Source organism: Bison bison, unplaced genomic scaffold (assembly GCF_000754665.1).
Source record: "Bison bison bison isolate TAMUID 2011002044 unplaced genomic scaffold, Bison_UMD1.0 scf7180017864057, whole genome shotgun sequence".
Lineage (NCBI taxonomy): Eukaryota > Metazoa > Chordata > Mammalia > Artiodactyla > Bovidae > Bison > Bison bison.
The window spans coordinates 5,664,850-5,674,171 of NW_011494629.1; the positions used below are offsets into that span (position 1 = coordinate 5,664,850).

At 46.8% G+C, this 9,322-nt stretch overlaps 1 protein-coding gene across 17 annotated transcripts in view; it reads left to right on the forward strand.

The window, feature by feature from the left end:
- The window catches only part of FANCC (Fanconi anemia, complementation group C), a 338,161-nt gene that overhangs the window by 324,750 nt on the left and 4,089 nt on the right, over window positions 1-9,322 (forward strand). For 15 of the 17 annotated variants that reach the window (XM_010836023.1, XM_010836032.1, XM_010836034.1 and 12 more), the window contains 2 exons: window positions 5-135; window positions 4,490-4,696. In XM_010836023.1, the coding sequence (XP_010834325.1) occupies window positions 5-135; window positions 4,490-4,696 (338 nt within the window). The remainder of the gene's footprint in view (window positions 1-4; window positions 136-4,489; window positions 4,697-9,322) is intronic. The other 2 variants (XM_010836026.1, XM_010836040.1) reach the window with 2 other exon arrangements.

A 9,322-nucleotide genomic window follows, 5' to 3' on the forward strand; every position in this document is an offset into this window, starting at 1 on the left:
GGAGGATGGGCTGATATCACGGCTGAGCAGTTACTGATGTCAGAAGCTGAGGCTGAACCCCCAGAGGCCCTGCTGTGGCTCCTGGCTTTCAGCTGCAGCCCCGGCGCCGGGGATCAGCAGAGAGCGCGGACCATGGTAGGTGGTGCGGCCCAAGGCCTGCGGCCTCGGGGGCGGTCTCTTGGGTGCAGAAAGGGACCCTGCGGTGGTGGGTTTGGCTTTCACTGACCTCCAGGCACTTCAGCAGGTACAGGAAGACGTGGGCCTGGAAGAGTGAGTGGGACCTGGGCGTGCAGTCAAGATATTTTCTTGCCCTTAGGAGTGGACCGGGAGGCCAGGTCTCGCAGGAGACACCGAGGAAACAAGTGCAACCCTCCTGTCCCTGGGTCATTCTCTCTCCTTAGTCACTGCTGCTGTGTCCTGAATCACAGGCGTGCCGGACTCGGGGCTGCACGCTCCAGGGGCCGTCATACAGGGTCTGACCCTCTTCTGAGGAGCACCATCCTCTTTCTTCCCTGCAGCCTGGCCCTGTCTGCTTCCCTCTTGACTTAAGTCCTTTCTTGGATCAGTCAGTAGATCCTCACAGTACCGGCTTTGTTTAGAACTCTTACTAAAGTAATCACATGATATTAACCACTTAGCTTCTGAAAAAACGACTTGGTCGTTTCCTAAATAGCAGAGCAGCGAAGTACAGGAGTGGCTAAGTGCCCATGGCAAAGACAGTTGTTATTTTGTGTGGAATATGATAATTACAGGAGCCATGTATTGATTAAAGGCATTTGCGCCTTCCTTACAAACATTTATTTGCTGGTTTTTAAAAGTTCAACTGCCACTGCTTTTTCCTGACTTTAATAATTAAAGGGAGTGGGTTTCTTTATGTAGAGAGCAGTGCTCCCATTTGCTTGATGTTTTCTGTTGTTTGAAAAAAACAGAGACTAGTTCAGTATGGCTGTATATTTTACTTGTTTAAAAGCATGTTACATGGCAGGGGCGAGAAAAGTTTGTGATTTCAAAAAGTTGCAATTTGGTGATCATTCTGGATCCCAATAGAACATTTTTTTAAGAGAAATTAACATGTATTTCAAGATTGCTATCAGATTAAAAAGAGAGCTTACTATTTTTTTCCATTTTAAAATATCACAGTAAAGAGAATCCTAATTTGTTTTCGTGCTTCCCCAGTGGCTTAGTGGGTAAAGAATCTGTCTGCAGTGCAGGAGACAAAGGAGACGTGGATTTGATCCCTGGGTTGGGAAGATCCCGTGGAGGAGGAAATGGCAACCCACTCCAGTATTCTTGCCTGGAGAATCCCGTGGACAGAGGAGCCTGGCCGGGCTACAGTCCATGGGGTTGCAAAGAGTCAGACACGACTGAGCACACAGCACATATGAATACTAATGATTTCTGAAGCTTTTTACATATATTTCATATTTGATTCTGTATTAGCTAAACTGGTAGGTTTTATGTTAAATTCTGTATGGATCATAGAAACTGACAGATTACTTTTGAAGTATAGAGAAGTAAATAGTCCCGTAAGATTTATTTTCTAGAGAACTCTGCATTGGCATATCTTTCTACCAGCTAAGTGAGTCCTTTTTTGGTTTATTTTTTAATAAAACTTACACATAGTTCTCACTCAGGGGGTGCTTTGGCAGCCTGGATCAAAACAGATTAGATCACTCAGAGGAGCTTAGCGCCGGGACGTCAGTTTTCTCCCTAGCTGTTCTGTCCGAGGCGGCCGTCTGCCTGGGGCTGAGGCCCTGGTGTGGGTGGTATCCTGGGGAGCAGTGGGGCCCAGCTCTCCTAATTTAACTAGTAGTATTAATATACAGTTCTCACTCCCCTGGGTTTTGTGAGATTAATCCCTTTGATGGGTCTGTTGGGTGACTTGAAAGACTGTGAACTACCTTTAAAAACATGATTATTGTTCGATTTGACTGAGCTTGACATTGCTTGTGCTTTTGCCTTAAAGTGAAACTAAAAGAGTTAGTCGCTCAGTCGCGTCCGACTCTTCGTAACCCCATGAGCTGTGCAGCCCGCCAGGCTCCGCTGTCCATGGAGTTCTCATGAGAATACCTGTGCTTTTGCCTTAAAAGGCATAATTAAATCACAGTACTGACCTGGATGTGATAGTATCCTGTGGCTGGAAACATCACCTCTGCTGGGCATCCTTGAGATTCAAGGTTGGGGCAGGTGGTGATGGGAGCTCGAGACGGGGAGCGACAAAGAGCAACCATTCCTGCCTGGGATGCAATACGGCCTGTGCAAATACCCATTCCTGTCTCTGCAGACTGTTCTCTGCCAGCCAGTGTTCACTTCCTTTTGTTAACTTTGAACTGAATCATGATAAAAAACAAAAACTTCCTATGTTTGTATACTTTTAAAAATTAAGTGAGGGCTCATACACTTCAACCCTGTGGTTCCCCTTCTAGGAATCTCCTAAGGAAGTAAGTATAGAGCTGCGCAAAGATTGATATACAGGATCACTGCAGTGTTGTTTGTAACTGCAGTAACTGGAAATGGCCTACACTTTTAGTAGTTAGGATATTGCCTAAATAAATTGTTGGTGTATTACAGCCACAGAATGGGCTTCCCTGATAGCTCCGTTGGTAAAGAATCTGCCTGCAATGCAAGAGACCTCGGTTCAATTCCTGGGTCAGGAAGATCCGCTGGAGAAGGGACAGGCTACCCATTCCAGTATTCTTGGGCTTCCCTTGTGGCTCAGCTGGTAAAGAATCCACCTGCAGTGTGGGAGACCTGGGTTCAATCCCTGGGCTGGGAAGATTCCCCTGGAAATCTTCCAGGGAAAAGGTAACCCACTCCAGTATTCTGGCCTGGAGAATTCCATGGACTGTATAGTTTATGGGGTTGCAAAGAGCCAGACACAACTGAGCGACTTTCACTCCACAGCCACAGAATGGCATTCTGCCATGAAAGATCGTGTTATCAAAGAACTTGTGCTATATAGATAATGGTAAATTGTTTATAGTGCACTGTGCAAGCCCTAGAATACAGTCCTTGTATTTAGTAAGTGCTGTGTTCACAATGCATAGAAAAAAGATGACAAAGATATAAACCTCACTTTTAATAAGTCTCTTTGAATAGTTGTTACCGTCATTTTGATTTTTTTTCTTTTTACTTTTTTGTTCAAATGTTTTACAGTAAGCATACGTAAATTTTCATACTGCAGGATAAAAATTAATACTTAGAGAAGAAAGCTTATATTTTTCTCCTTATAAGATTAGAAAGCATTAACGTTTTTGGCATATGAGGAAGGTATTTGAAGGGAAAGGTGGCCTGGAGTAAAAGAGAAAGAAACAAGGCAAGCCTCAGGGAATACTGGGTGAGGGGAGAAGATGAACAAGAAGAACATGATTATGGAGGCATCGCTTCCTAAGCCCTGACATTTTTGCAGACCAGCCTAGACGCAGGACAGCCATGGGCTCCTGTGGATGCCATCAGGGTGGGCCTAGACACGAGGTGGTGAGGGAGTGGCCCTCTCCTGTTAGGACGTGGCCCTCCACCACGGAAGGGCCCAGGGTGCAGTTTCTCATGATCTTCACTGTGGTCAGAGTTGCTCACACAACGCTGCTAGTATGTTGGAATTTATGACAGACTTCACTGAATGAAGCCTTAATTTTCAAAGAAAAAAAGGACTCACACAAAATCCATAAAATCGGTCATGGGAATTTTTAGAGTGGGCCTAAGTGTTCTTTCGAAAATGAGGGAACATAGCTGTTCATGAGTCCAAGTGGCATTTTGGATCTACAGCTTTCAGTTTTTGCTTTGTTTTCCAAGTCACAACTTGATGTACCATTCTTGAAGTCTCGGCATGAAATAAATATTTTTTATACAGAAACAACCCACAGACCTATAACAATCACTATTATTATATGGGTTCCACAGACTTGTGACCTCTGCTTGAGCTTTAAATATGTATGAACAGTGTCCCAGTGTCTAAAACAAAACACATGTGGTGTGTGTGTGTGTGTGTGGGTGTGTGTGTGTGTGTGGATGTGTGTGCGTGTTTGAGCCGGCACTTCCTCCCAACCAAAGATGGCAAAAGGCAAACCTCATTCTTATCAGCACACTGACTCAGTGGAGGTCCAAGCACGGGGCTTTAATTGATCCGTGGCTGTGATAGTGAGCAAGTTTTCAAGGAGCCTTTTGTTCTTTTTCCCACAATATAAAAATATGACTACATTCTGCTGAGGACTTTTCTCCATTTCCTTTGTACAACAACAACAAAAAAAGGTCAATTCCTGGCATGGTGCCCTGGCTGCTTAGTGAGCAAGACGAAAGTCAAGAAATTTCCATTACGCCCATTTGGGTTTGTGTGGAGCAGTGTAAACTCAGACATGGTCCACCCTCTCTAACCTTCCTCGGGCACGAGTCCTCTCCCGTTTCTGGGGCTGCTTCAGAGAATTGAATCATCCTAGCCCCACACATGTCCCAACCGTCCCCCTGATCTCTTCCTTTGAAATTATATTCCCAGGTGGAGGTGAAGACAGTGCTTGGCTGCCTCACGAAGCTGTTCAGGAGTCCAGCCCTCTCGGCCAGGGATTTGCAGGCTGCAGCTGGAGAGAACCTAGGTGGAGACCCCAGACCGCCTGCTTGTCAGCAGCTGGTCAGACGCCTCCTCCTGCACTTCCTGCTCTGGGCTCCTGGAGGACACACGATTGCCCGGGAAGTCATCACCCTCGTAAGTCTCCCCTTTTTTGGCATCCTGGTTCTCATTCACAACCCAAGGGAAGCGTGACTTATCACTCAAGGGCCTGGCCTTTGAGGAGCCTATGTTCCAGGATGCTGTCCAAGCATGGATAGACAGGAAGGGAAGAGACAGCCAGGCCAGATGGGGAGCCTGCCCTGTGCAACACCTGCATGGCACAGAGGAGGGAAGAGGGCCGCAGATAAGGAGGAGACTGCTCCCAGGTCACACAGCTCATGGCCAGGATCCAAGCTGGAAGCTAGTCTCCCATCTCCTCAGGCCATCTTTTTGTTACAGTATGTGACTCTTCCTCCTTGTGAAGAAGAACAAGACTTCACTGAGAATGTGCTTACTGCAGTGGCTCAAAGAGTTTAATTTTTAAATTTAAAAAAATTTGCTAATTACAAAGAAATCCTTCCTCAGTTCAGTCCAGTCACTCAGTCGTGTCTGACTCTTTGCAGTCCCATATACTGCAGCACGCCAGGCTTCCTTGTCCATCACCAACTCCCGGAGTTCACTCAAACTCATGTCCATCGAGTCGGTGATGCCATCCAACCATCTCATCCTCTGTCGTCCCCTTCTCCTCCCACCATCAATCTTTCCCAGCATCAGGGGCTTTTCAAATTAGTCAGTTCTTCGCATCGGGTGGCCAAAAGTGTTGGAGTTCCACCTTCAGCATCAGTCCTTCCAAAGAATATTCAGGACTGATTCCCTTTAGGGTGAACTGGTTTGACCTCCTTGCAGTCCAAGGGACTCTCAAGAGTCTCCTCCAACACCACAGTTCAAAAGCATCAATTCTTCAGCACTCAGCTTTCTTTATAGTCCAACTCTCTCATCCATACATGACTACTGGAAAAACCATAGCTTTGACCAGACAGACCTTTGTTGGCAAAGTAATGTCTCTGCTTTTTAATATGCTGTCTAAGTTGGTCATTAGCTCTTATGCAAATGCAAATCAAATCAAATGCAAATCAAAGCCACAGTGAGGTACTGCTCCATACCCGCTAGGACATATGTGTGTGCTCGGTCGCTTCAGTTGTGTCTGACTCTTTGTGACCCTATGGGCTGTAGCCTGCCAGTCTCCTCTTTCCATGGGATTGAATACTGGAGTGGGTTGCCATGCCCTCCTCCAGGGGATCTTCCTGACCCAGGGACTAGGACATATACTAAAAACCAAGTAAAACAAAATGGAAGACATGTCTTGGTAAGGACATGGAGAAATTGAACACTCACCTTTCCAGTTGGGAATGTTAAAATGATGCAGCCACTGTGGAAAACAGTTTGATGGTTCCTCAAAAATTTAAAGATAGAATCACCATATAATCCAGCTGTTCTGCTTCTGTGTGTGTACCCAAAGGAACTGAAAGCAAGGACTCAAACAGATACTTGTTCAGTCCTGCTTATAGCAGTGTTATGCCTAATAGCCAAATGCCCATCAACAGATGAATGGATAAACCAAAGATGCTTTGTACATACATACATACAGTAAAATATTATTCAGCCTTACAATGAATGAATGACACATGCTACAACATGGATGAACCTTGAGGGCTAAGTAAAATAATCCAGACACCAAAAAAAGGACAAATACTACATGATTGTACTCGTGTGAGGTACTGTGTGAGGTACCTAGAATAGGTAAATTCATAGAGACAGATAGTAGAATCGAGTGGGGAGTGGTGCAGAGTGCCCGTTTGGGATAATAAGCAAGCTATGGAAATGGACAGTAGCGGTGGTTGTACAACACTGCGAATATAATTCATGCCACTGAATTGTACATTTTAAAATGGTTAAAATAGCAAATTTTATGTTATAAGCTCATCTCAAAAAAAAATGCTGTTTTTTTTTCTGTTTCTAATTTTTTATAATATATACATTAAAGTATAACTTGATGAATTTTCACAAACCAAAAACACCCATGCAAACCAGCAACCAAATCAAGAAAGGAATGTTCCCAATACCCAGAGGCCCCCTTCTGCTCTCTCCTGCTCTGTTTGAATGTGAACGTGAAGCAAGTCCCAGTGACCAGTGGGATTGCCAAAAACTCAGTCACCAGTGCCCAGAAGGTTCTCCTCGGTCCCAGGAGAACAAGGTATGTGGGGCAGGCAGGCCACACAGCCAGCCTGTCAGGCCATCTGCTAGGGCTCAGACAGAAGACCTCCCAGAGCCCAGGTGTGGCCAAGAGCAGAAGAGGACTTGCTTGTCACATGTGGGGTGCCATCTCCTCAGGGCCCACCCCAGCACAGCGATCTGTCCTGTGTGTTTATAAAATGCACATCTCACCTCCAAATCCATTTGGGGTGGGAGAACTCCATAGGTGAGAGCTAAAGAATTTCCTCATACCTGTAGAACTGGGTATCAACCAACTTTCCTCTCTGGCCAGGAATAAATTATACTAGTCGCTTGTCAGCCACTGCCTCAGCCAGGTGATCAAGATCAACATCCGCAGTACTAAAGTCACCTTGATAGGAAGTGATGAAAATGGCACTTGACCTCTATGGCCTTTCTACCCCACACCCGTAACCCCAGTCTAGTGATGAAAAAAACAATTGGCAAACTCCAGTTGAAGGACATTTGACAAAAATACCTGACCAATACTCCTTAACAGTGTCGAGGTCATCAAAAACAGGGAAGTCTGAGAAACTGTCATGGCCAACAAGAGCCTAAGGAGGGTTGACAGTTAAATGTAATGTGGTGTCTTAGACGGAATCTGGACCAGAAGAAGGACATTAGGGGAAAACTGAGGTCAGAATAAAGTCTGACCTAAAAGTCAGGTTAATAAAATGAATAGATACTGGCTCATTAATTCTGACAGATGTACTAAACTAATGTAAGATGTTTACAGGAAAACTGAGTGTGGGGGTATGGGATTTCTCTGTATCATCTTTTTGGTCAAACTATAAATCTAAGACTGTTTTAAAATTGAAAGTTATTTTAAAAGTTCAGGGGACTTCCCTGGTGGTCCACTGGGTAAGACTCCGAGTTTCCAACGCAGGGGGCCCAGGTTCAATCCCTGGTGGGGGAACTGTATCCCATATGCCGCAACTAAGACCCACCACAGCCAAATAAAAAATACATATATATAAATGTATTTGTGTATATATATATATATAAAATTTAAAAAACATATATATGTGAGAAGTGGCTTCCCAGGTGGCACTAGTGGTAAAGAACCCACCTGCTAATGCAGGAGAAGTAAAACACATGGGTTTGATCCCTGAGTCGGGAAGATCTCCTGGAGGAGGAAATGCCTGGAGAATCCCATGGACAGACTACAGTCCGTAGGGTTGCAAAGAGTTGGACATGACTGAAGCAACTTAGTACGCATATATAAAAGAAAACCTGTTTTCAAAAACAAAAAAGTCAAAGGCAGGCACTTCTGAATCATGCAAGCGTTGGTGGTATTTTTGTTGCCTGACCTCTGACCTCCTGCCCAGGCCCTGGAACCTGGGGGAGGGGCCTCAGCCCAAGGAGCCTGCTCAGGCCTGGCTGCCCTTCCTCCCTGAGCCTGTGCTCTCCTTCTCCTCCCACATCCTGTCCCCCTGGGGGTGGAAAGCAGGCCAGGGAGATCACAGAGTCCCAGCCCATAGGGTGTGAGAGAATCCAGTCTAGAGAAAGCTCCTCAGAGACACCCAGTTCTCTGCTTCCGTATTCCAACCATATTTCCCTCCATTCCAGGAACAGTCCACATTCACACGGACCACCCTCTCAGGTCTCACCCACAGAATGGCCGCTGTGACTCAGGAGCTGGTCATGTCACCAAGCTCAGGCTTGTCACCGATGCCAGAGGCCAATTCCCACAAAATAGCTCAACCCCAGTCAACACTGCTGATCTACACCTGAGCCTGGGGGAGCTCGGAAAACCCCCGCACATCTTTATACACTTGCCTAAGTCAGCTCAGCTGCAAAAAAAAAAAAAAATCATTAAAGGATGAAACCCGGTGTTTGTTTCCCTGTACCGGTTCCTAGGCAGGTGGGCGCTGGCCTCCCGGCACCTCAGAAGCGGTCGTAGCTCAGAGTGCCTCCTGGGCTCTGCCCTTAGAGATGTTCTGAAACTGCCTTTACTAACATACCGGCCTTTCCTACTTGAAGGCTTCCTGTAGTGCCACATGGTCCGTTGAAGCCAGCCCAGCAAGCACTGCTACGAGCAGGACAGATGCAAGGAGTCCCCCCAGCACTGGCTCCTCCTGGGGTCCTCTTCGAGCACTCTGGGAAGAGCTCTGGGCCAGGTCTGCCTGACTGGGAGCAGGTGGTGGCCACTTAGGAAAGCCTAGGCTTGGTGGGACAGCCTTTCTTTCCCAGGGGTTTGGGCATCACCACCCCCAGAACCCCAGCCCTGGCCTGGCTTTGGTGAGAAGGAGAGTAGGGAGCAGAGCCAGCCCCCAGCCGGGTCCTGGTCTTGCTGTCATCTGTGAGCTCTAGGCTCTGAGCCCTGTGCTCTCTGCACCGTGTTCCTTAGCCGAGTGGCCCCTTGTGCCGTCAGCTCACCTTCCCCCTCTCGTGGCCCCACACCCCAGCCTCTGCTGCAGGATGCTCCCCACCGACTGCTTCCTTGGGTTCACGCACAGGCCCCAGGGCTCAGCTCTGAGTTCCCACTGAATCCCTTGGTCAGAACCCTTG